The 24,352-nt window shown below is 47.5% G+C and overlaps 11 protein-coding genes across 11 annotated transcripts; 8 read left to right on the forward strand and 3 right to left on the reverse strand.

Moving 5' to 3' along the window:
- Positions 1 to 40: 40 nt before the first annotated feature.
- Positions 41 to 1,142, reverse strand: BO88DRAFT_466550 (uncharacterized protein). Its single transcript, XM_025711474.1, has 2 exons — positions 711 to 1,142; positions 41 to 656 (listed from the first exon to the last, which is right to left on the reverse strand). The coding sequence occupies exons 1-2, from the start codon at positions 978 to 980 to the stop codon at positions 261 to 263; spliced, it is 666 nt and encodes a 221-aa protein (XP_025560939.1). The 5' UTR covers positions 981 to 1,142; the 3' UTR covers positions 41 to 260.
- Positions 1,143 to 2,768: 1,626 nt separating this feature from the next.
- On the reverse strand, positions 2,769 to 3,159 carry BO88DRAFT_344895 (uncharacterized protein; the record flags this gene model as incomplete). The annotated part of the gene is made up of 2 exons (XM_025703268.1): positions 2,769 to 2,868; positions 2,927 to 3,159. 2 exons carry the CDS (start codon positions 3,157 to 3,159, stop codon positions 2,769 to 2,771), a joined length of 333 nt encoding a protein of 110 aa, XP_025560940.1.
- A 791-nt stretch (positions 3,160 to 3,950) lies between these two features.
- BO88DRAFT_344874 (uncharacterized protein) lies at positions 3,951 to 4,389 on the forward strand (the record flags this gene model as incomplete). The annotated part of the gene is made up of 2 exons (XM_025703266.1): positions 3,951 to 4,236; positions 4,292 to 4,389. The coding sequence occupies 2 exons, from the start codon at positions 3,951 to 3,953 to the stop codon at positions 4,387 to 4,389; spliced, it is 384 nt and encodes a 127-aa protein (XP_025560941.1).
- Positions 4,390 to 7,468: 3,079 nt separating this feature from the next.
- Positions 7,469 to 7,974, forward strand: BO88DRAFT_427297 (uncharacterized protein; the record flags this gene model as incomplete). The annotated part of the gene is made up of 2 exons (XM_025708996.1): positions 7,469 to 7,574; positions 7,625 to 7,974. The coding sequence occupies 2 exons, from the start codon at positions 7,469 to 7,471 to the stop codon at positions 7,972 to 7,974; spliced, it is 456 nt and encodes a 151-aa protein (XP_025560942.1).
- Positions 7,975 to 9,652: 1,678 nt separating this feature from the next.
- On the forward strand, positions 9,653 to 10,030 carry BO88DRAFT_344885 (uncharacterized protein; the record flags this gene model as incomplete). Its single annotated transcript, XM_025703267.1, has 3 exons — positions 9,653 to 9,787; positions 9,894 to 9,913; positions 9,967 to 10,030. Coding segments are annotated over 3 exons (219 nt in total), but the record flags the coding sequence as incomplete, so codon positions are not given.
- Positions 10,031 to 10,243: 213 nt separating this feature from the next.
- Positions 10,244 to 11,103, forward strand: BO88DRAFT_417045 (uncharacterized protein; the record flags this gene model as incomplete). The annotated part of the gene is made up of 3 exons (XM_025708291.1): positions 10,244 to 10,292; positions 10,352 to 10,439; positions 10,689 to 11,103. 3 exons carry the CDS (start codon positions 10,244 to 10,246, stop codon positions 11,101 to 11,103), a joined length of 552 nt encoding a protein of 183 aa, XP_025560944.1.
- A 1,382-nt stretch (positions 11,104 to 12,485) lies between these two features.
- On the forward strand, positions 12,486 to 16,036 carry BO88DRAFT_427299 (uncharacterized protein; the record flags this gene model as incomplete). Its single annotated transcript, XM_025708997.1, has 10 exons — positions 12,486 to 12,499; positions 13,018 to 13,081; positions 13,112 to 13,166; positions 13,212 to 13,412; positions 13,434 to 13,489; positions 14,685 to 15,155; positions 15,225 to 15,383; positions 15,586 to 15,651; positions 15,738 to 15,884; positions 15,962 to 16,036. The coding sequence occupies 10 exons, from the start codon at positions 12,486 to 12,488 to the stop codon at positions 16,034 to 16,036; spliced, it is 1,308 nt and encodes a 435-aa protein (XP_025560945.1).
- A 91-nt stretch (positions 16,037 to 16,127) lies between these two features.
- On the forward strand, positions 16,128 to 16,534 carry BO88DRAFT_455604 (uncharacterized protein; the record flags this gene model as incomplete). Its single annotated transcript, XM_025710878.1, has 2 exons — positions 16,128 to 16,251; positions 16,371 to 16,534. 2 exons carry the CDS (start codon positions 16,128 to 16,130, stop codon positions 16,532 to 16,534), a joined length of 288 nt encoding a protein of 95 aa, XP_025560946.1.
- A 961-nt stretch (positions 16,535 to 17,495) lies between these two features.
- BO88DRAFT_84472 (uncharacterized protein) lies at positions 17,496 to 18,592 on the forward strand. Its single transcript, XM_025713187.1, has 2 exons — positions 17,496 to 18,444; positions 18,508 to 18,592. Exon 1 carries the CDS (start codon positions 17,824 to 17,826, stop codon positions 18,253 to 18,255), a length of 432 nt encoding a protein of 143 aa, XP_025560947.1. The 5' UTR covers positions 17,496 to 17,823; the 3' UTR covers positions 18,256 to 18,444; positions 18,508 to 18,592.
- Positions 18,593 to 19,478, forward strand: BO88DRAFT_84462 (uncharacterized protein). Its single transcript, XM_025713186.1, has one exon. The coding sequence runs from the start codon at positions 18,866 to 18,868 to the stop codon at positions 19,121 to 19,123; it is 258 nt and encodes an 85-aa protein (XP_025560948.1). The 5' UTR covers positions 18,593 to 18,865; the 3' UTR covers positions 19,124 to 19,478.
- On the reverse strand, positions 19,477 to 20,754 carry BO88DRAFT_466566 (uncharacterized protein; the record flags this gene model as incomplete). Its single annotated transcript, XM_025711475.1, has 5 exons — positions 19,477 to 19,923; positions 19,976 to 20,017; positions 20,058 to 20,190; positions 20,247 to 20,533; positions 20,596 to 20,754. The coding sequence occupies 5 exons, from the start codon at positions 20,752 to 20,754 to the stop codon at positions 19,705 to 19,707; spliced, it is 840 nt and encodes a 279-aa protein (XP_025560949.1). The 3' UTR covers positions 19,477 to 19,704.
- Between the last annotated feature and the right edge of the window lie 3,598 nt (positions 20,755 to 24,352).

Here is a 24,352-nt window from a genome sequence, read left to right on the forward strand (position 1 = left end):
GGCAAGGTCAACCTGACGGTAGTTTGGAGGAAAATCGAACCACTGAATTAGTCAACATCAGTCGTATCGGTCAACCTTGTTTGACTTGGAGGAGCCGTCCCTTTGACATCACGGCGGAGGTCTTCCAGAATTGAATACATCGTTGGATCACTCAGCTTTAAGGCAGGGTAAAACTGTTTATAACCGTCTCGCAGATTTTCTTCGTCGAGAATATCTGTCCCATCAACGTACTCTAGCATATACGTCAAGATCGCCATCCATTAAGTCTCGCAGGCAGCTCCGTAATCCCGACAGAGCAACAGAATAAGAGCCTCACAATACCTCGAGGCGCTCGGGATTCGGACGAAACTAAAGTGTGGAGATCGCCCTCGACCGCGACCTAGGGTAGCTGGAGGAAGCCTTGCGTCAGACGCGCACATAATATTCAAATTGGATTGGTCCAGAGCAGCCTCGAATTCTGGAAACTCCCAGAGCACATCAGATTTCCGGTACAACGATATCGCAAGCTCGTCATCGATATGAAGGTGTTTATAGGGCGGCTGGCGCGAATTCGAATGTGGGCAGGCGAAAGGTCGAGAGCAGGGCTGAAAGCCAGCTTCAGCGAGGGTGGAGAGGGATATTTCGATGAGCGCATCTGGCACGACGAAGGACACACCCTGTCAGTGTGAGTGGTATTCGAAGACCATGTCATACCAGGATACCATACTCACATCAACAACTGTTGGATCTCCGTATACGGTTAATAAATAATTGCCCCAAAGCAGATTCGAGACATTGACATCGTCAAGAAGGGAAGAAATTGATGTCACTAGGTCACTATCTAGCTGTTGGCCACTGAAGTGAAACGTAGTCATTTTGGTTGGAACTTGGAGCGATGGCAGATGGACACTGAAGCGGAGTCCAGAGACGGTCAGCTTTATAAAGTGTCCAAGGTTTGCAGAACATTCAACAGTGGGAAGGTGTTGTTCGAACGTGATCATGCTCTTTGTGGCTTAGCTCCTCAATTAGTCATCTCTAGGTCGAGGGGGATCCGCCCGGCCCTGCTGGAGAGGTCGGTCCACTGTGTGCTGAATGTGTTCGCTAAGAACTGACCTGCAGGACTAGTCGATGGCAAAAAAGCCGACTCGGAAAAAAGTGGCGGTTTTTTTCCCTCCCTCTTTCAGAAATCTGGTCCAGATGGTGGATATTATTCATAGTTGAGTGAACCATGACGGCCGATGAGATGAGAAATCTATCGTTTAATATTGCTCATACTCTGTTGCCATGTTGACACCGCGCTGGCCCCCACTGTCTCGAAGCCGACCATGGAAACTACAGGGCATTCCAACTCCACAGATCTCGTCCACGGACACGGTCACCACCATCTACCAGACTTAGACGGGACAAAGACCTTTGACGAAATAATCATTCTTATTCTCGGTGCGACTGGCTTTCTCACCTTCAAGGTAGATGGAAGTTTTGGTATACAAGTTGGGAAGTTAAGAGCATCTATCCCACTCCATTGAGTTGATTCGCCGGACGAGACGTACCGAAGAACTTCACATCTCAGAGGCCCGTCCAGCCAATCATAGCGTCTAACACATTTGAACGACCATTGGACGAAAACTACTCCTTTCTCCACATGGGAGAAAGAGGCTCCCTATGAATTCAGACATTCAGCCATTCAATCACCGTTCCAGACCGTGTGGATAGTTATTGGACACTATCATCATATTCTCAGACTCGGGCCCATGTTTCATCCCTCCGAATCGCATAGTCTATGTAGATTGGATAACATGCGTCCCAATCAGCATTACTCAAATTCTCGTGATAAGGTAGCCCCCCCAGTTTCCTGGGGCCTGAAGACATGTAACCGAGCCCCCATTCACACGAAGGATCTTTTGCCCGGTACATTGACGATTCAGATACGCTGTCAGACGCCACTCGCCACCACCACTAAAGGAGTATTGGGTACAGCCATTACCACTAATGGGTGAACATTCCAATGCAGAATCCCCCCTTTGACTGGTATCGCCCGCGCCGCGGCAGGCCTGGCCAGCTCTATAACAATTGAACGTGTAACTTGCGCGTTTTTCAAGCGAAGATAGAGTGGCATCAGCGGGGTTGGCAGACACGGGCTCAGACTGAGACATCGACTTCGGAATTGACAGAAATGGGAGAGGCAGTCGTGACGGGCAGCAGGAACATTGCGGCACAGAGGATGCGCCTTAGACTCGGCCTCGAATTAAGCGATAATTGAGAATTGGGATAGCTTGCCTGTCCAGCCATTGCTGAAATAGATCGTAAAATGAATCTCGGATGCTTGAGTCTTCGGTATCGCAGCGAAAGGAAAGATTCCCTTTGTCCTCGTCAGTCGAGACAAGGGTAGTTTCTGAATAGATTTTGCAAAGACGTTCTGTAATATTAGAAACGATCGAGTCTTCGATGGGAACAGGCATAGTGAGCGTGATATGGATACCGTTTTGTTCTTGTACTGTGTCCATGCTTTCTCGCTGACAGGTAGCGCGCAAGCTATGCTTTTATATTTACCTCCTCTCGTGGTCACAGATGTTTGAAGTAGTTCAGAGACTCGGAGTAATGAGCTAGAAAACAGTGGCAGGCATTACATCATGCCTAGCAGGAATTGCACAGACACAATGCAACCCCCGGCACCCCCGTATCCCCCAAATTAAAGTTGCATAGATTATACCAACCCAATGAATGAAAGCGCATCACCGTCGTAGCAGCTAGCACTGATGACCATGTTCTTCGGATAAAGCTCAACTCTCTCACTTAGACCTGTGCTCAGTTAGCAAAGGCTCCAAAGGAACCGTGCGGGGCCGGTTAGGAGGCGTCTTCGGGTAGAAGCCGGCAAGTAGACCTCGGAGCCTGTGTCCAGTTGTCAGATAATGGTTCTTTTTTGCATATGCGTTCTGTGTGCATACACATATATCCGCACGCGACTTGGGGGTCTGACGTAAACACCTTAAATTCACTTTTGGTGGCATAAGGCATAGCCATAGATTCACTCATGGCTTGGAGAGTGCTTGCCAGTTGATGTGGATCAAAGCAGGCCAGAAAGCTGTCCTGTGAAAGCGGGCCTTTGATACCCATCTGATTACACGGTTCTTCGGCCGCGCTGCCCAAGGGGCTGTCGCATGTTGCACGGTTATGATCCATTTTAGAACGTGATAGGCTAGATGGCCACGAGATGTTGTCGGTTGGCCGTAGATTATTTCAACTAATAATGCGACGATGTCGTATAAGAACAAGGACGGCCATGCGTAGAGAACAGGCAGGATAGCGAGTGAAAAGCAGAGCTCAGACAGCTCTTTAATCCTCTCCTGTGCAAGCCATTACACTGAATAAGTCCGTCCGCGGGTTATAATTTATCACTGCCATTTTAGAGTTTCATCAGACAATACATTGAAATGCCCTAGACAGATAGTGTTTGACACCAGCCGAGCGCTGTTTACAAATGATATACTGCCATCTTCCATAAGACTCAGTATCTTGACAGATCCAGATTGTCTAGACCTATGCCATATATTAACAGTCAGTCGCATTCCCCTCAGAACAGCGGCGCTGGGGGTTCAGCCGATTCAGAAACCACGGGCAGACTACCAAGAGAAATCAGGACTTTTACCAACTGGGATTTCCACACAGTGAAACAAACAAGTTGCCCATCTTATCCGAAACATTAACTACCCACCATCTACACTCGTCGGCCCAAGATTGCCTCGACTCGACGTTGCGCCGCTCGGTGATAATTCAAACTTTCTGGTCCGAACAGCACCCAGCCCAAGAGAGCTGCCCAGAGAGTTAGTAATCAACTCTGCTTTGATATATAGACCCACATTTCATCTATCGCATGCTTGTCATGTCTCCGTGTTATCTTCAGTTATTCCGTACCCTGGGATCAAACTATCTTTATTCAACTTGCGTCTCTCCGGGCCAATCATTAGTCCGACATGAATGCAACTGGCCCGCCCCAGTATAAGCGGCTACAGGCTCTACAGACAGTGTTAGGACTTGAGACCTCGCATGCTGAGACATCTCACATACAGTGTACGCAAAACCCTGTCCGGATCGGTGCCGGTAGCTACGCCGTGGAGACAGAGAAACATAATAATGCACAGCATGATGATGGTGATCCAGCAGCCATAGCTCATTCCGGTACAAGCCCCAGCCGAACGGCAGACGGTAGCGAGGGGCCCTATGGCCAGGGACAGGTTTTACCTCTTTTAAATGAGTACAGTTTCACGAATTCTACTCTGAAAAGCAGTACATGACGAGCTGACCCCATATCTAGACTATCTGAACGGGTGGAGTAAGTGCAACGTCGCAGTTCTTTTGACTAAACTGACAAAAATCAGCGCTTTAAAGGCCAGCTTGAGGGAACAGAAGTAGTGGAACCAGGATTTCAAGAAGACTGTGTACTAAATTCACTAGTCCTTATTTAGCAGCGGCATTAAAAAGGGTACAACACGCGGCAAGACCACCAGCTCTTGATAACAAGAATCTCCGCCGGTACTAGAGAGATAATTGACTAATAATAAGTCTCTTCTTTCTATTTAATTGTGAGTTAACCGGGGAAACCCACCCCTGAACTCTAGTATAGCTTTGGACAAGACTGGTAAAGATAGAGAAAATAAAATATTTTTTATAAGGACCTTCTCAAAGATAAGTCCCGGAAATAGAAATAGAAGAGTTCAAAGTTATGCGGGATATCTATCACAGCAAACAAGTGCTGTATGTTAGAGACAGATACCATAACAGTCCGTGTAGTTTCCCGAGCAGGCTGGATTAACATTAACCCACGTGTGATCGGGATCTGCGCTTTGATCCCATAAGAGGAGAACCCGGGTACCAGCATAGACCTGGGCCGCTGTAATACGTCCGGTCTCATTTTATATCTCTGGCACATTTTCTGTACATTCTTCCCTTCCCTCGCAGTCCATTATTGACCACACCAGGCATATAATAATAGTGGAACTACTCTCCAATTGCTAGCACATCCCTCAGCCTACGCAGTTACTATATGATTGTCTTTATAAGACACCAGTATGCCCACAGCCCGCGCAGGCAAATGGCATGGAATAATTGCATCAAACCTCCCACCCACTGAAATATAGTAGATATAGGAGGCTAACCCCCCAGCAGGGCTAGTTTACTGTTTAACTGACTATAGCTAGACTATTTTATAACCTTGAATTAGCGGTTGACCTCCATTAAACTATAAAAACTAAGGCGTCACTGAAGCTAAGTATCTCGTGTCACAGCATGGGACATGGGAGCAGTATAACGCGGTCCAGAAAAGAGCTTAAAATAGTTAAATTACATCCATGTCACACGGAGAAGAGTGATCGTTGGCTGTGTTATATTATACTTGAGCGGTGGTGATACCAGGGATTAGGGCCGTCCAAGGGCTGCTCTATCAAGACTGACAGACCAATTTCTCTTTCCATTCCAGAGAAAGTCAACGCGAAGCAGCCGCGAGAGTGGACCAGTCATTCTGGCCCAAATACCAAATTTCGGGTAGCTTTCAATTCGAGGCAATGGGCGTTCAGGTGCCAACGCTACTGGACTCGACCAACTCTGTCGGCAAATTCGGCCCAAGATCCGCCTCTTGGAGGTACCGGACGGCGAAGCACTCCAGTCCCGAGCCGATCGTTGGCCAGAGATTATGCGCCTTCGGTCACATCCGGATAATCCTCCCCAGAGCAAAGAGTGTGTCGTAGATCATGATAGCAAATTAGCCCCTGTGCTACCTTGATTAAAGGCGTTCTCCACCCACACTAGAACAAAAAATGGTCCACGGCGTCCATTTCTTAAAGTTTGCTCTAACACGACTGGCATAGGTCTAGGACGCAGGATGGCTTTCGCTCGATCGCAATCGCATGGCGGCGGGTTGGCGTTCGGTGCTGTCGTTCAGTGCTGTCCTAGTGCCCTGGCAGGCAATTCCAAATCATCGCGCCGGAGTCCCGTAATCCCAACACGCGCGTTATTTTGGGGCGGCAAGACTACAGCTTAAGTCAAAAGATCGCTCCGCTATCGCCTCCCGTCCCCATATCATAGGTCGTGACAGTTTCTTGCGCTTCAGTCTTTGTGATCAACTCTTGCGTCAAGCTTTCCTATGTTAGTTGGTTTGTTGTCATGCCTGCATCTACTCCTATTTTGTGCAGCCCTGACAGGGGAACGCGTGTGGATCTCTAGGGCTGGGAACTGCTGCTGATCGATAATTGGTTCCCGGTCTCCCACAGCGATCGATCAACCTGGACCATCTGGGCCAATCCACACTGGACAAAGAGTTGTGAACGTAAAATTCTGTCTCTAGAGCCGTTCCATGACTATCGATTGAACTCGCATTCCGGGTCTCAAGTCTGGGGGGTTGTATTATCCGATTACCCTAGCGTCACGACAGGATTGCTGATGGCGTCTGGAGCTCCGAACCACTTGATCCAAGCTGGCACCCATTCCACCATACTTTTACGGGATAGCGGTTCAGCCAGAAAAAGGTATCTTGCACTGCGAATGGCTTTGACTGGTGGGGCCTGAAGATCAACAAGTCATGTAGCTGCTATTCGACCTGCCTCCATTGGGCGACTGGAGAACCCCCACATGACCTTGTTGCCCAATCCGCCCGCCACGGTCCTTCATCTCGGCGGCGGATCCGTTCATAGGTCGCTCTCACTATTGCCGGGGTACACTGATACCAACTCAGTCTATCCCAATCCGGATACTGTACCCTTCTCGTCTTCATCCATAACTCGTACGTCGTTAGGTCGGTAGGGGCTCTTGGGTGTCAGTAAATTAGGTCCCACCAGCTGCGATCTGGAAGAATCTAACTATTATTTCAGGGTAAGCAAACTATAGCTGTAGTATTCATGGCCAACTTAGTATGGAAGGTCCCCGATTCATACCTCTCTATAAGACCTCGAGACTGCGGTTGTGGTCCATCCTGATATTAACGTGCGCCCGCTCACCACGTCACTGTTTAGTCACTGACATTTTAATCATCACCCTACCACTCGAGGAGGATGCTGCCGGTCCAGTTCATTGAGAGCATGTCCGAACCATCTGCAGCCATAACTGGCTCCACGCCCAAGGAAACTGGGACAGAAATATCATCTTTTATACCAACCGCATCAAGAGGCCTGATGTTTGTCCCATCACATCCAATTTTCCAGCCGAGAATCGTGCTTGATACCGCTCATAAGGATCTCAGGCAGCACCTCCCAAGCACGTCGGATATTCTTCCCCAAGTTTCGGGGGAATATACTGCAGTAGACGTGCACAGTAAATCTTAAACCAGGAACTGCTAAGTCTCATACACTGATGGTCCTAGAGCTTCGATCAGCCTGTCTCTGTGCCAGAGCTTGCGGCCGATAATCCATACTCTGTGGTGCCACAGCCGGTGAAATCTTTTCCCACTCCGCCTCAGCTGGAAGACGCGGTGTACCAACTGAGTGAATACTAATATCTGTAGATGTCTGATGGAACCCAGGCCCACGCAAACTCGCCGATCCCAGAAAAGAGCGCCGACGCGGACCGGACGAAATCAGAGCCTCTGCGCCAGCAAGCAGACTCCGGCGGTCGAATCGCGCTGTAGCCACAACAAGAAATGACTGAGACAACCACACAGTGATCAGCAGGCAAGATCTGGATCTGCCATGTCCGCTGAGTGCACTGACCAACGGCATGCAGCACATCCCGGTTAGAGACATGTACGCCTGGGTACACCGTCCCGTCGAGACGCGCCGCCAGGAGGCACGGCAACAGCAGGACAGGATCCCACGTCCGCCGAACCTATTCATACTGTACCGGTTAGCTTACAGCAATCGAGCAAAGCACTGGCTTGCACAGAATAATCATCAGGCCATCTCCATCTCCACTGGACAAAGCTGGAAGCTGGAAGTCCCCCACATCCGGGAGAAGTACAAGACGCTTGCGGTAATAGAGAAACGGAACCATGCTAAAGCGCACCCGGGATAGTGGTACTCGCCGTCAAACAAGAAGAAACGATCGCGAACCGCAAGAGCCCGTTCTCAGGGATTGGCAGTGCTTTCAATGCCGTCCTCCACGCCCGGTCAGAGTTCGCAGTCTAACGTTTGGCCTACCTCGTTGGATAATGACCGCACCTGTGAACATTCAACCGGATCTCTTCATGTAGAAGTTAGAAGAGGAGACCCTCATCAAGCGCAATGTATTGCATTCAAATGGCTCTAGCCCGCTGCAAAGTGCCGCCACGGTTTGATGGCAGTGGTCGTCCTATCCCCAGACAGCCGCTTCCGAGCATGATCCTAAATGCACCCAGCCTCAATTCTCTGTCGAAAAGTTAGGGATATACGACTCTGCTTGGGTTCTTCCTCAGCCTGCAGTTCTTGGACCCGAGACTGTCCACAGCCAGTCTTCTGCAGTGCCACTGTCCGTTCCGTACGAGATATGTAACGGTTACGGGAAATGGTCTATGGACGAGGAGCTCCTGGCTGCGACTGCAGGCCAGTAAATAGCACATATGAATTTTGCGGCATATTCATCACATATATTTTGGGTATTCATGTTGATTGTATCAGGTCGGAAGGACCCATGTATAGTTATTTTCGGTTATCTCGTATAGTGCGTGTAGATGTGAGAGGCCAGTGTTTGTAATGAGCAATGACTCCCTCGGCAAGGGGGTAGGAGACCATGTGAGTGTTTAAGGCAATAGCACCTCATTCCCCTGCGTCCGACTGGTTCACAGCGACCACGTGGGAAGGCGTAGCCCAGGGGTCGTAAGAGCAACAGATCCCCCCGGAAGACGGTCCCAGCTCCAAGGAACTGTTTGTGTACCCCTGGGAGCCAGTATCTTCCTCTCGTGAGCAACACCACTCTGCTGATTCCTGCCGCTTGTTACAGGAATGGAAAACCGTTTCCTGCCTTGTTGAAGATTCGGAAATCACCTTGGCTGCTACCGAGCAGACTGTACAGCACACTGACTGGGCAGGAACAAGATCTGCACTTAATTCAAGATGAGGGTGTATTGGCATGCCTAGCATTCTCCATGCGTGATGCTATCATACTATATCGCTGCTGCGTTATTTGAGTCTGTCCTCAGACCAGGGCTATATAAAGTGGATGATAGGCCGCTCATTACAAACACAGAACAACCCAGACCAGGGCCTTTTGGGCGTGTGCTAGTCTTCTCACGAGTCTTAACTTTCTTTTTACATCTGTGCACGGACCAACCAAGCCACTTTTCACTCATGGACGAGCAGCGGCCACTGCCTCCGCTGGAGGAGTTACATACTCAGGTGTCAAAAGACGCATTGGGAACCAATGAATGGCTTGGTGCAGTTGCGACTGCAGCTGCCACCGCAGCGGAAGCCTTTATATTAGTTGTAGCCCCGGTCCGTCAGCGGCGAGAGAATACTAATGCCACCGAGCCTATTATGGAGCACCGAACGTCTTTAAATATACTTACTGAGGTATTTTCATAATTTACTTTCTTCTACTATATTATAACAGCCATTATCTGCTGATTGAGTATTAGCTGATAGAAGGATAGCAGCGCTTCTTAGACTATTATTATAAAAGATATCATTGTTTGAAGACAAACGTGTGCAAAATCTAAGAATTAATACTATGGTGGAATATCAGTGGACAGTGTCATTAACTAATACTGTATATTAATGTTCTCGCATCTGGCCCTGTGAAAGGTGCTATGAAAGCGGATATAATTGTATTTCTTATGTTTGACTGTTTCTATATTACTCAAATATATTTTATATTAAGGTATATTTATGTTACACCCTTCTTAATATGGAGTGTAACTGCCATAGTTTACTGAGTGAACATTAGCTGATGGAAGAATAATAATACAGAGTGGATCAAGCTTATAAGAGGTGTTATTATTAAAAAATTAAAGTATACAGAATCACCAGGAACTGGTAGAGTATAATAAGAAATTAGTAAAAAGCATATATAACTAATATAACAGGCTATTAGTATTCTCGCATCTGGCCTTGTGAAGTGTATTAAAGAAGCGGAAGTACTTGTATTCCTCAGTTAGATTAACAGAGTGTGAATCATTATATTAGAATATCTATTAAACCACGTATAGTGAGGTCACTAGTCAGTAGGATTTATATAGATCAGCTTTCTAGTGATATCTCAAGAATATATAAGGCTCACGCCAGTGTATTTATAGAGGAACACTGATGGAGCGTGTCTGATATAAGCTATGCTTTAGATATTACTATTCTAAGAGACAGTGGTACTGAACATGGCTTATCTATTATATACCCTGCAGACATTACTGCTCGTGGGGAAAGGTATGAGGTTATTAATAATAGAAACAGCACTCTTCTATCTGAAACTAGTATAAATGCAGGCTGGGAACTCCTGCTTAGTGTAATTATATTCCTGAACTTATATATGCCCGCAGATAACTCGACAGGGGACCCTATGGCAGATACATGGTATTTAATACTGTGGGCTACGGAGCCATATTTATAGAAGATATTACTATTATCTTTCTGGCATTATACCTGGTCTTAAGATAATAATCTGACCAGGTCTGAGACTGGTGGTTCTTTACATCTATTTATTCCTGCACTGCAGGCGGCAGGGTGGCCCTTTAAAGATAAGACTGAACAGCCTCAGTATCTGACTAAAAGCAGGATCATACTCTTCTAGGGAGATAACTCTCAAGAGCTGTACTATCTTAGTCCCTCCTTTAATCTACCAGAGTCTATTGCCTCGTCCGTCGCAGCCGGATTGTCTTCTATACCAGAGACTGGGCCACCGAGTTTCCCAGATTTTTCTTGTATAGATCAGGCCGAAGATGTCAGCTGGTCACTCCCAACTAATATCCCAGTGCAATTGCCTTCTTGGGATTCATTGGCGCCTGTTTCCACAGCATTGTCCATGACAGACTTCCACCGCTACAGCATGCATCAGGAATCACCTGCACCTGTCCCTGTGCGGAACATCGAGTCGCTAGTACCCCCATGGCTACAGATTATGATGAATTACCATGGAACTGCAGCCAGCCCGCTCGATAATGTCAGTGCAAATAGCCAGGAGTCATCGTGTAATGTCACCGTGCCGGAAGACCAGGTCGAGCATCGTCACTCGACCTAGGCGTATGACTTCAACAACGCTCGCAAGAAACAGGAACCGTTAATGTATTAGACAGGCAGGACTTTGCATGTCTGACAGTGTTTGGAATTATGTTATAATATTGTGATAGTGGTGGTGCTCTTCTGTACTACCATCTACATACCGTGCCCAGGATCATACTGTACTGTCTGCTACTGTTTCAAGTCAACGAATAGAAAAGCAGTGAATGACTCGCAGAAGTTTGCTTGATACTTACCTGCTGTAAATGAAAATCACCCCTTGGAATATCCAGGACGTGCAACCGTTGCAGAAGGACATACAAAGACGTTTGAATCTCTACACTATACCTCCGCAGTTATATGCTGCAGGTGCCAGATCCGAGGCAATCCTAAATAAGCCTGTACGACGCACTGATAGCATTAAGAATTCAAAGAAATATTGGCTCTCAGGCGGAAGATATGGCAGATACCTGGAGAATCATCCTTGCTAAATCCATGATATAGCTTGATCCACGAGAGGAGAAGAAGTTCAAGTTTCATGTAAAAGCCCACAATATATAATAGTTTATATTAACAAGCTTTATAAATGATGTAGGCTCATTCCCCGCTATTTCAAGAGAATTCCCGAGATACTCTTGTTAATCAGTCTCACTGCACCGCAATTTATTACATGTTTCAGAAATCATACAGATATACCTGTTTGTCACTTACATTCACTTTGTTTCACGTCTTACACTAAAGCAGCTAGTACACAAGGTATAAATCCTCTGTGTCTAGGCTATGATTTCTATCAGCTATCCATTAACCAAACTTCTCTGGTTGTAGCCAACATGGCCAACACATGTTCAGAAAAGAACACTTCAAAACCCACTAGTATTAATAAAAATACTAATGCTTGAAAGATCCATGAAAAGGATGAAATGGCCGCCCAAAAAAGAAAAATTAAAGATAAACAGAAACAGCATTAGCAGGAGCTTGAGTCACTCCGGAAGGACTTGCTAGCAGCAGAGAACTAATTAAAAGGCTCACAGCTTATTAAAAATAAGAGAGATAAGCTGTAAAAAAAATATAATAACTTTTAATAAGTTATCTAATCTACGGAAGTAGATATCAAGAAAGATAACGAAGATTTAATAGATATTAATATAAAGAAATATGCTATTACAGGTTCTAATAATCAGACCCCTGAGAATAATATATTATTAATATAACCATAATCTGTGCCGCAGAACACATTATCCTCGAGTAGTGATGAGACATTAGTAAAGCAGGGACTAGTAAATGTATCTAATAGCCAGGGGCAGGAATATCATAGTAAAACAGCATCTTCTAATCCTGATACCATAATTGCATCCGTTGAGAGACCAGTTTTGGTCGAAAACTCGAATCCGGACGAAGATCACAATGGTGATTTGCTAGTCTGGCTGGATAAGTTATCAGTGGGTGGCCATTCGAACGGTGTAACAGATACATGGTTCATGATGCTCGCAGCCGAGAAGCTGATTGTTCAATACGGGCCAAAACAAGCACACAAGTATGTCATCTAATCCGGCAAAGAACACAATTTCAATAGTCTTTAGTAAGTATCTGATTCAGAGTCACGGCTTTGCTCTATCATGGAAAGGGATAAATAAGGAAAAAGGCGCCGTTGCTATAACCCCAAGAATATCAAAGATATTATTAGTATAGCCATTCTAGAGAGGCCTTCTAATACAAAAAGCTCTAAGACACTAACAACCTATGTAAAGCTCAAGTAGACTAATATCAAAGAAAAAGATAAATACTTATACTAAGATAATACTAACTGGATCACATGAACAGATCTTATTAAAATAACCAATGAGAAACTGGCTGTGTCAAAAATTACAGAGACCTGGGAGAAACAGGAGGCATGTTATAATAACTGGAAGAAAAAAATATCTATTAAAATTCTAAGTCACTTACCCACGCCGTGTCCACTGGACATCTGGCAAAGAGTAAAGCGGGAAAGGAGCTGTCCCGTAAGAGGATAATCTAGAAATATAATAAAGCAAGAAGTAACAGCCAGCCCTGCTCCAGATATTATAAATACAGGATCTAGTGATAGTTTAAAATCATAATCCGGGAATACTGTTTGCCCTATTTCTGAAGGGACAACTGGTGCCGCAATTAACTTAACTACACCATCTGATAAGCCTGCGTCACAAATAACCTTTAGCCAGAAGAACTATGTAGAAAGGATGACTAACAGTATGGTCTTGGATAAGACAGATATACAAGCATACATGAAAACACTAGCCTTGATTAAAGCCAAATATATGGTTTATAAGAATCATTTGCTGATAAACAGAAGTATGGAGGTGTACTAAGTAGATGGCATTGACCAGATTAATATTACTAGTAATATACCCTCTGAGATTAGCCGGATGGTCTGTTTAGTATTAGACTTTCTGTTTGGAAGATTAACGGCTGAAGAGAAATGAGAGGAAGATTGATATATTTATTCTTCTACTTTAAATAATAACTTATTAAATCGTGAGCAATATGAAAACAAGACATTTATAATACTGTAGTAGAAAGATAGCCTACTCATATTAAATACTGTAGCATAAGCTTTTTTTGGAGCGTGCTTAGTAATTATACTGGTAATTAATCACTTTAAGAATTATTCTGCTCATCATCTTGCTTGATAGAAATGAAATCCTATGTATAAGCATCGGTCCTTGTTCAAAGGCTTATGGCTGCTAGGAAGATAAGAAATTGAGAAAGTATAAAACTCATGGCTAGCAGATCTCTTAATCCTATATTATTAATCTGGATCTCACAGAAGAATTCACTCGACACGAGTATCCTGCACGCTCAGCCAGTTAAATTCATGCCTTTGTACCCTTCTTTAAATGTCTACACCTGGACACATAACCGAACGGACTTGAAGGAGCCTTCAGCCAATGTTACTTTAGCTGATTCAACAATTCATACTTGTTTACTACGCAGTAGAGTATCTGAAGAATTATATACAGTAGAAAGATCTATCCCTTGCCTACACACAGCTGATTCAAGTTCGAGCGGTGCTTCTACACCATATAACAGCATACATAGCAGTCAGACACAATTCCAGTTTCAGAAAATTCAACCTTTATCAGCATATAGAACTAGGGCAAGATGAAAAGATGATCTCCCATAAACCACCATGGTAAAAAGACCATTAAAATCTAAACCTGTCGGACAGAAGCAGAAGCTCACTAAATACCTATTTAATTTTCCTACAGATTATCTTCAGCACACCCCAAATTTCTGATGCCTGGGCATCGGATTAGAAGCGCGGATAGAACCCAGCGTTTTTCAGATTTAACTGCATAGTTTCACGGGCAAATAAGCAGGTATCTGTCATTTACTTGACTATTTCACCATCTTCAACTATAATAGAAGGGGCGCGGAGGCTAACCATTAATAATAAAAGTATATAACATCTAACTGCACCGGTAGCCCAAAGTTGATGCCGTGAATTACTTATAAGTTAATATCTTTTATCTACCAGATCCAGCTTTTACTCTTCTAGAAGCAATATCTCCAACCCTCTCAGACCTGTATAAACAGGCCACCTAAATCCAATATATTAATTAGTACAGAATATGGATTACTGCCCTGCTGGGCGCCTGGCTTCTTACGCGGTTAGTATACCAGCTTGGTCAGTGGACTATCCAACACCACATTGCGGCCTCCCTTGGACAGTGTCTCAGCCGCGAGTTACCGTGGCTTCTCCAGGCTATTAACATTGCCACCGCATTCAAGGTTATTTTAGTTGGGGTGCTCCTGGGCGCCAACATTATCCTCCTACTCATGTCCGCCCATGGCTGGGCTGATGTCCAGCAACGCGCGGCGAAGCTCGCCATCCTGAATCTATTACCACTCAGTACAGGCCTAACCTTTGACCTCCCGGCCCATCTGCTCGGAATCAGCTGCTCTGCCGTTGCGTGGTTGCATCGCTGGTTTAGGCAGGTGATGGCCGCCTATTCCCTTCTTCATGGAGCCATTACTATTACCAGAGCGGATAAGCCGATCCCTTCGATGAGGCATGACTGGGTTCCCTTGCTGGTCAGTCACCACGCCGCCCCTCCATGATAATGACTGTAACCCGAGAGCAATACCACTAACCAGGGTTAGGCAGCTGCTGCCATTTTAATGATAATCCCTGTGACCTTGCATGTGGTCGTCCGACGTCACTATCAGATCACCATAAGAATCCACTACCTTCTGGCGGTCACAGCAATGGTGGCCCTGGCGTATCATATATGGGACCGAGGGTCAGATTCCCGCTGGCAAGTAGTTAGAACTGGAGCCCTATAGATCATGCTGAGTATAATAGCCGTCTCTCATACAGTTTTCATCCAACAACGCTGGAGTGCGGGACAGCCCGCCATAAATATACATTTCTTTCATAAACTGCTTCGCATGGACATTACAGTGTCCCCCCATTAGCACATCCGGCTGGGACAGTACATATACCTCTGGTTACCTCACACAGGATTTCGCTCGTGCTTCCAACTCCAGCCCTTCTATATCACTTACTGGGATGATGCGCCCGGACCGCGCATCCTGTACATTCTAACCCAACCACGAGCCTCCAGTCTCAGTACACAACTCTACCTCCACAAATGGCTACACCAGCATCGGCAGCCTGCACTGTTGCTGGGGCCATACAGCCGATCGATCAACTTTTCTCTGTTTGGGACGATCGTATTCATCATAAAGGACATTGGTATGTTACAAGTGCTTCCCTATATCCGCATGCTCATCCAGGCGAGCGAGCAGCGGCAGGCCATGGTACACAAGTTAAAAATCGTGTGGCAGATACAAGACTTTGGTATGGCTGTTTCTTGATGCACTGCCTGATACCGCAGTTACTGACAAATGCTAGACCACCAATGCTGGCTAGGCAATTGGATGCAGGACCTGTTGGACCTCGACCGCAGTGAATTTAAGATATATGACAACCCTCTATGGCCAGTCTTAGTACTGTCCTGACTGAGATAGATTCTTGAATTTCGTCTGTATTACCTTACAAAGATGACATCCGTTGACCCCGGTGACGCGTTCGGAGAGCGAATCAAACTATATCAAGGGCCACTGATGGCCGGAGAAATCGTCCAAGGTCACCTGAGCAAGCGCCGTGGGAAGCTAGCTGTCGGTGGTAGGTTTACTTCCCACCCAATCAGTTCACCCATCAACCTACAACGGCTGTGTGATGAGGGAGCTTCTGACAGATCGTGTTGGGACGTGCGCCCGATGACTAATCTTGATTCACCGTAGTGTGCGCCCGCCAGTCGATTCGCCAACAGGTCCAGGAAGTCGTCCAGCCTCGGACGGGGCCGGATATCAAATTCTTTGACCTCGACCTCGGGCCAGGTCATGTCAGGGAGGCTTCTTGTCGCAACAAGGACACCGCCACCGCTCCGGCCTCGAGTGATTCTTAAAAGTGGCTTGCCTCTCGCATTCTGGAAGGTCATCGACATTGAAGTGAGTTCCAGTATGCCTATGACATGACGACTCTCTTTGCGCGCAGCCAATGCCATGTGGCAATGGCATCCATCGCTGCTTTTCGTCTTCTCCCTACAGTCCGATCCCTACGCGCTCAACACAGACCGTCACCGATTCTAAATTACCTCGTCCATTGGTTGGTGAACGGTCCAATCGATTGCGGGCTCCACTCCCTTCCTCGGTAAGCCTTTGATGCTGGCACATATGTTGTGCCGCCGCGAACAGGTTCCCCAAGGATACCCTGTGAAGTCCTGCCAATGCTTACCATGACAGGTCGAAGAGCTACAGCCACTACAGTGCTCACATCGCGATCGCTTAACACTGCTCTGTTGCGGTAAGCTGATGCATGTGGCATTGCACGGGCAGTCCTCAGCGGTCATTAAGCAGCCCTGGATCATGCGATGGCGAATGCACAAGGGCACCCAACCGGAGCCGTGTCCGATCGCTGTCGGGATAGGCTACGCTGGAGCCTAGCGAGCATATACAAATTGTTTCTCTGTGTTGGATTGCCCCGAAGACTCCATGCATCCACTATTATTGTCACAACGGCCAGAACACCCGTTAGTTGAAGGTGCGGTCCGGTGCCGACGACACTGCCTTCGGAGCAGCCCCTCTCAATTTCGAAATCCGTCGCTTGGTGATTGTGCCTTTGATCGTCGAGCAGGATCAGAAGTTCGAGGTTTATTGAACGTATGCGGTGATGTCGACTAGTATCAGCGTTATCCTATCGGCAAGTGGCTGACCTGGAACTTCACTGTAAGGGGCAGTCGGAGATGTTCATCGCTACTCTGCGCACGCCAATTTCCCAGCTGGTCTTCCATGGCTTACATTTTGCCCGGCTGTTTTCCCAGGGAATCGCATGATTTGACCGACATTCCACCATTCTTGTCCTGCAGTCTGACCCACGGTTACGATAGACGAGGAAGAAACCTGAAGTCCCCTTTGAGGCGGCATATTCCAGTGTGACGGTTCAAAACGATATAAGGCGTACGCGCGCTACAGGCAATACCCCAGTACCTCGTCCACGGCCTTGTCACGCAAAAACCTTCCACACAAGTACCATATCTTTTACAACAGCGTATGTTTTGACACTGTGAGTTCGCCAAGGCTGCAGCTGCTCATTGAGAGGCTATCACAGGAATAAGATCCAGGAGAGACACCGTCCGTGAAATAGTCATGTTGTCCACAGACCACACCTCCAAGCAAAGGCGAAGATACGCCTGATATGGGGATAACCAACTTGCAGTGCAGCGATGAGACATTTCTCTGCGAACACGGGGTTCTGGCGGTTGACTGTTACTTGTCCTCTTCTTATGAGCTCCCGGTTTCTGGACCTAGAATGGATACAGCATCCTATCTCCGCTTACGCATCCTTAAGGATGTCTTTCGGCACGCCTCTGTCATGCTGTCGGCCCCCATTGATTGGTTGGTAATGCACCTTACGGTCGTCCAAAAACACACGTTGGAATCAGTCACCGTCTCTCCATTCTTCCTTCCGCGCGTGAAGAGCGCCCTCGACAACCTCGGACATTGTCGCAAGCAGATCTGGGAAGCCTTACGTCCATACGCGGGGACCATTGATAACGCGGACTATTGTCTTCGAGTGTTTATGTGGCCAAGAGACGGGCCGGATCTCAATACTCTCGGCAGATTGTGAGTGTTTCCCGGGACAAACCGAATGCATGGTAGAAAAATTCTGGACTCAGAGCGTTTTGTTGAAAACACCCCACGCGGGGTTTAGTATGGAGAGCATACTGGCGTCTCCTTTAGCATGCGATAAGAGGTTGGAGGGCCGAATTGAGATAGCCTGTATTGTTTTTTGGGTTCTTTGTTTTCTGGCTCTAAGGTATGTCTTTCGCTTCCATACACAAACCCATCCGTCTACCGATGGACTGAGAACACAACTCAGGAAATCCAGCCCTAATTGTTCTGGGTTGCGGTCAGGAAAATTAAGACCTGACTGCACCTAGTTTGACCAGTCCCTAGTCGGTCACCGTTGAGTGCCACAAGGATCGGCGAAGTTACACTCGGGCCCTGGTCTGCCCATGCCTAGAACCGTGGCCTTAATTCAACTTCGGGCTTGCGTTGGGTGGACCGTTTTGCGCAGGGCTGGCGCGTGGTGTCACCTTGCTTCTGAATTCAATGAGACAGCCAATCTTCATAAAGCATCATTTGCATTCTAGGTTGGGGCCTCTCATTTTTGGCGTACACGCACACTTTCACCGAAGTCTCATTCCTCCTAGCGTCACTCAAATCCTCAGCTAACAATGAAAACCCACCTGCCACGACTGAACGAGCTCCAGAAACTACTAGCATCGGCAGAAAAGAAGCCACAATCAGGTATCAAACAATATGTCTCCCACACCACGGAATCGTCTCCGCCCGACGACAGGAGACCGACCTTTCAGGCTGTCTTGGACGAGAGTATGTTAACCGCTCAAAACGGTGGTGAGACACACGGGGCATGGGAGGTCGACAGCGCGGTCACAATCGAGCTTCATGAGACCTTTATCCCTCCCTCATAGGCGGGGGTGTTAGAGTAGCCGTTGTTGTATAACAGCATCAAAAACTCCTTTCAGGTCTAGTAGTAGTAGGGAGGCTACCTTCTTTTGTCCGAAGGCCTTCTCTATTTTATGGACAATACTTTGGACCAGATCAATTGCAGAGCGGCCAGGGAGCGCGCCAAAATGACAGGGTGCTAGCAGCCAGCTTGGATTGCCCGTAGGGCCGAACTTCTGACTAGGAAGCGTTCAAGGCCTTTGCTTAGGGTAGAAAGCAGGCTCATCGGCTTCCACGTCTCGGATACTGTACCATCCGATAGATAAGCATCCATCGCTTCACAATGACGCCAAGTAACGTGACCACGCGTTTGCGCACACCATGTTTTCTCCTGTTCCTCCCAACTAGTTGTACATGGTCACCATTATATACATTGTTCCAGAAGGGTAACCTCCCAACTGCCTACTGAAGGGTCTAACATGTTCAACCGAAAAGGGTAAAAAACAAAACCCCGTCCTCACGCGCAGCGGCTATGCACTCAGGAGATCCAGCATGCATATTCAGCTTGTGCCGTGCCCGTTGGCGCCGACACACGATACTCCAGGCTTTACACCATGTCAGGTGGACGACATACTGGATCAGGGCGTTTGACAGACGCTTCAGGTACACTGTCCACAAGCTTATTTGTTCTCCGACCGCGAGCATGCGTGTCGGGCTCCTGCAGTGGCAGGACATCCGGGTGATGGTGGTAGCGCAGTCGATCCAGGGTGCTCCTAAAGTCATCCAAGATGATGGTGTCGCTCAAGCACTTGAATACAAACGCCAGCTGCCGCAGGGTTAGCATGCTCATCTTCGTCCCGTCAGTGGCGGCTATTTACCTTCGAAAACGGCTCCATGCCCGGGGGGTAACCTAGGCGATTCTCGACCCGGATCGCACACATGTCCGCAATCGCAAAGTACACTGGAGATCACCATGAACAAGAGCATGACGCCGAAACGTGGGCTGATGCGGATCAACTGCATCAGCGAACACCCATACCCACGCTGGATGATGTACAGGAGAAAGCAGGTGGTGAAGATCCACCACGGGTCCCTAGATCTGGATCAGCAACGTGGGGTGTGGGGGAGAATCGCGTTCGGACACCGCACCGAAACAGCGGCTCGAGTGGCCGAGTGGTGGTATATAAGGCCTGGCCCCGATTTGAAAAGGTAAAGTTGGCGTAGATTTCAATAACCCAGTACGGCTGGGCCGCCAGCAAGCTGATCAGATACAGTCGCGTGCCCCAGGAGGTGAAAAATCCGCGAATCTTCATCCATGCGATTACGTTGTGGAGGGTGTGCGAAATCGTGAGGCCGACGGCCGTGGCCGAAAGATACCAGCCCTGGGCAGGCGCATGGAGAAAGATGAACGTTCCGTGTCCAAGGGCCAGGGCGAGCTAGACGTCCATATCAGCAGGGACTAGTGCGCCATTCGTCCCAACCAGACAGTGCGACCTACCTCTGCTACGATAAGTTTGTGCAGCAGTACCTCTTTCTTCATGTTGGCCGCGGTGATGGCGGTCATGAGAATGAGGGAGCCCACCAGCAATCCTTGTCCCCATGCCTCCACGACAAGAATGTCCGTGTCTCTAGGATGCTCGCCAGCAGTCGGCGTCATGATTTCACTCTCAGCTCACTGTATTGACGGCAAGTTGAGAGAGAGGGCTGCTGTATGGAAGACGTGGTGGTCTTTAGTTCATCGGGTGTGATTGAGCAAAGCGTTCGCCGCCCGGCATGGTCAACTGCCGTGGGAGACGGAGAGTAGGAGGGAAACCGAGCGACTGTGACTGTAACCAGCAAAGGATCGACAAGGGGCTAACCAGGGCCTTTCACCCGTCCGACGCTATCTCCAAGGGTAGGTCATCCACCGGAATATCAGCCGCGCCCTGCGTGCGGCTTCTTTCGGCACTCCGGACGGGGAATTGATGCTGTAACCCGTATAGTATCATTCGGCATTACCGTTGATGGAATAGGCCGAGACCACTCGATCCTCCAATGTCCCCTCCTTACCTGCTAAATGTCGGCCTGAAAGGACCGCAGCGGAAAGGAGGAATACACTTCACGTCTATCAACTTTTAGCGGGATAGGAGATAAGAAACGGGAGGAAAGGGCACAACGACCACTGTCCTTGTTCCCTTTCAGGGAAGCTCATTTGTACTCAACGGTATTTTTGGCTTACGGAAAAAAGAATTCTTTCTATTCAAGTGACATCCTCCGCTCAACGACTGCATGACGAACTGGGCTAGCCGAACAAGTAATTACTGACATCCGCAGGATTGACATCAACGGTCCGTAATCCGCAAGATTGCCAGGACTGTTACAAGTTCAAATACCTAGATCATGGTGATGTTAGCCTTTCACAGGGTTTCGCAGCCAACCGGTCCTGCCGGTGTTTTCCTGGTGCCAGGTGCTGCTGCTCATCTCCCACTTGTTGGTTCCGTCAACCACTAGTTCTCCGTGGAGAGTTGTTCAGCAATGAGAGGCCATGTCCACTTTTATTGGGCACCCCTATCCCTCTGCTAGGTAGGTAGGATTGCTGCCGGTGTGGGCCCGCCAGGGCACCGGCGGGTTTTTACGCGGTTGGTGAGGGAGATCACCCGGAAACGTTACGTACATGTCGGATGTACTCTGTAGTAAGATAGTTCACATGTGACTTTACGTGCCTTGCCTAGTGTATGCAGTTAACGCAGCAAGTATGCTCCGCACATAAATAGGCAATACCTCCCTCCTCCCTCCATCAAAATCGGGTCTTTCAATATGGATCAGTCATGAAGTTGATTTTCTCGTCGTGGTTCGAAGTTACTTCCGGAGGTGCTGTTGCACGCTGTTCATAGACAATCAATTCACAAGAAGCATCTATACATGGATAGTCAAAGACAATCCCATAGCGCCGTGTAAGTCATGATGGTTAACTGAGGCATTGTCTTGGAACACTCCTTTCAGGAGTCTCCATTTCGTCTGCTTTTCCTGTTGATAGACTTTGTTTTCCTGCTTAGCTAATAAGCAATCATTAGCGAAAGTATGCTCTGTCAGTGGGACGGTTGCGGTCAGGCCTTCAATACGCAGCTGGATCTCTGGATACATATAACGCAATGCCATTTTTCTCCTTCTCGCCATGAATGCTCTTCTTGCAACAAAGTTGTGAAAGGGTTCGAGGAGGCACACCTTCATGTTATCAGCCAGCATCAGGTTGCAGTGTCGAACGAGCATTGGACTTATCGCGACGGTGAAGATTGTTTCCTTGACTTTTGGGATGGACTGGGTTCCAGGGTTTTGTGCTCCTTCTTGATCCTTTCCGAGAAAGTTTAAGGGAATTGCAGTGGTGTACTTGTCTCTTTTCAATTTTGTGAGAATGTCTTGCCTTCGCCTATAGTCAAAAGTGTCGTGGTGCAAAAGGAAGCTTGATTCATCTTATTTCAAACGGATGGAAAGAAGATATATATACAGCACGAAGTCCGAGTTGATTTCCGATCAACTCGTGTAGATGGGCAGGAATTATTTCCGTTTTGCGGTATCGTTCCCGAGTAGCAACAGCTTCATATCACAACAGAACGGACAATGCCCCCCATGAAACTATGAGACAGATTCGGATCACCGAGTACCAGTATACCTTGAATTCATTACTCCGTATCAGTCTTTTTCATTGGGCCCACGCTTTACCCTTGAATTAGGCAAGAGAGGGACCCTCAATAACAGAGCAAATTCACCTGCGCCCAGAATGTTTTCCGGGCTCCACCTCATCGTGCCACGAGACCGAGCGTGACTTAGGTGGCACAAGGCTCCATGTGAGACATTGCCGTGGACGAATGAGACTGCATTGCGCCGGCTGGGGAATTTTTATTTGTCTGGTTAACCTGGGTCTAAAGTGTTCCTAGGCAACGGTGACCGACACACTCAAACAAGGTTTATTGGGGCTACTCTAGTCTCCCGCTCCACGGTAGGATTTCTTGCTCGTTATTCCAGATATATGACCCCTGGTTATCTATTATTCGGTTCTCGCATATCCTTCGCTTCGAAGTGTGGAGGCAGATCTTGTGCGACTGCATAATTTGCGGTCCTGGCAAATATGGCCCTTGGCATGGGGGGGAAAGATTCAAACATGACCTTCCGGATTACTCTACAGATGGATAAGGCCGGAACGAAAGGTGTCAAATCTCCATCTTGGGGTGGTGAACCGCAGAACGTTTCCTTGCAATCAGGCCGATCGGAACCGGTAGTCTAGAGCCGTTTGCTCAGAGCAAGTACATATCTCCCGTCGAGAGAGGTTTCCTCGCAACGTTCTGTAATATTTGTCCCCAAACAGAGTTTTCATTCCCAGCGACCGTGCTTGGGTTTTGGCGACATCAGCAATGTCATTTAAATATCTCCAAGTGTCCAGAAATTTCCGCGTATTACAACAAAAGCCTAAACTTCCCCAAATCATTTGTGTGTATGAAATTGCTACCGGAAGCCATCTTGACACCATTGCCCTCTTTTATATGCTGTGGGGTCAATCAAGTTGTTGAAGCCGACTGAATACCGATGGTTTCAAGCATGCCACCCTGTTCAAGATACTGCTTAGGTCTCTGGCTACGAATCTGTTCTCGGTCATTGTCTAACAACGATGCTGCTTTCAGAATCACCCTTTTGTACTGTTGGCTGATAAAGAGGGTTTTATTTCCTCAAAATTTCGATCAATCCAAGCATTTCGCTCTTTCATATATCTCGTCTCTATTTCAATTGTCCATTGAGCCATCTCCACTTGTGATGCTTCCCGAGACGGGATAAAGAACACACCATCTGTCCGGAATGTGGACTAAACCTTATCTGTGGATTATATTGATTATGGTTCACATTTGCCCCATGCAGGCCAAGGGAAATCTAGATACTGCAGTAAACGCCATGGTCTTGACACTAGTTATCCATGCTTAAATATGGTGTTGATATCGAAGGCCTCCTCTTTTCTCTTGGGAAAACGCATGAACGGCAAGAGTTGCGAGATTGAGCTAAGCACCGGTAACTTCATCTGTATTCTCCTTTCGGCAGCATGCCACGTTTGGCTATTATACTTTCTTCGATATCACATTGCAGAGTAGCTGATTCCATAAGTTATGGGATAAATCCAAATCCCTACGTTAAAGGCAGCAGAGTTCGTCTTCTGCCAGCTGCCAGTCCAGTTGGCCGCAAGAAACCCAGTGGTTCCGCCACAACAGCCACAGAAACTTTGCTTATAAAAC

Source organism: Aspergillus vadensis (genome assembly GCF_003184925.1).
Source record: "Aspergillus vadensis CBS 113365 unplaced genomic scaffold BO88scaffold_18, whole genome shotgun sequence".
In the NCBI taxonomy this organism is placed as follows: Eukaryota; Fungi; Ascomycota; class Eurotiomycetes; order Eurotiales; family Aspergillaceae; genus Aspergillus; species Aspergillus vadensis.

Excerpts from the sequence above, each read along its gene's own strand:
- BO88DRAFT_84472 (XM_025713187.1), top strand. The coding sequence starts at position 17,824 with ATGGGGATAACCAACTTGCAGTGCAGCGATGAGACATTTCTCTGCGAA.
- BO88DRAFT_84462 (XM_025713186.1), top strand. The coding sequence starts at position 18,866 with ATGAAAACCCACCTGCCACGACTGAACGAGCTCCAGAAACTACTAGCA.
- BO88DRAFT_466550 (XM_025711474.1), bottom strand. The coding sequence starts at position 980 with ATGATCACGTTCGAACAACACCTTCCCACTGTTGAATGTTCTGCAAAC. Across the intron at positions 657-710 it reads GAGATCCAACAGTTGTTGAT|GGTGTGTCCTTCGTCGTGCC; the intron begins GTGAGTATGGTA and ends TCACACTGACAG.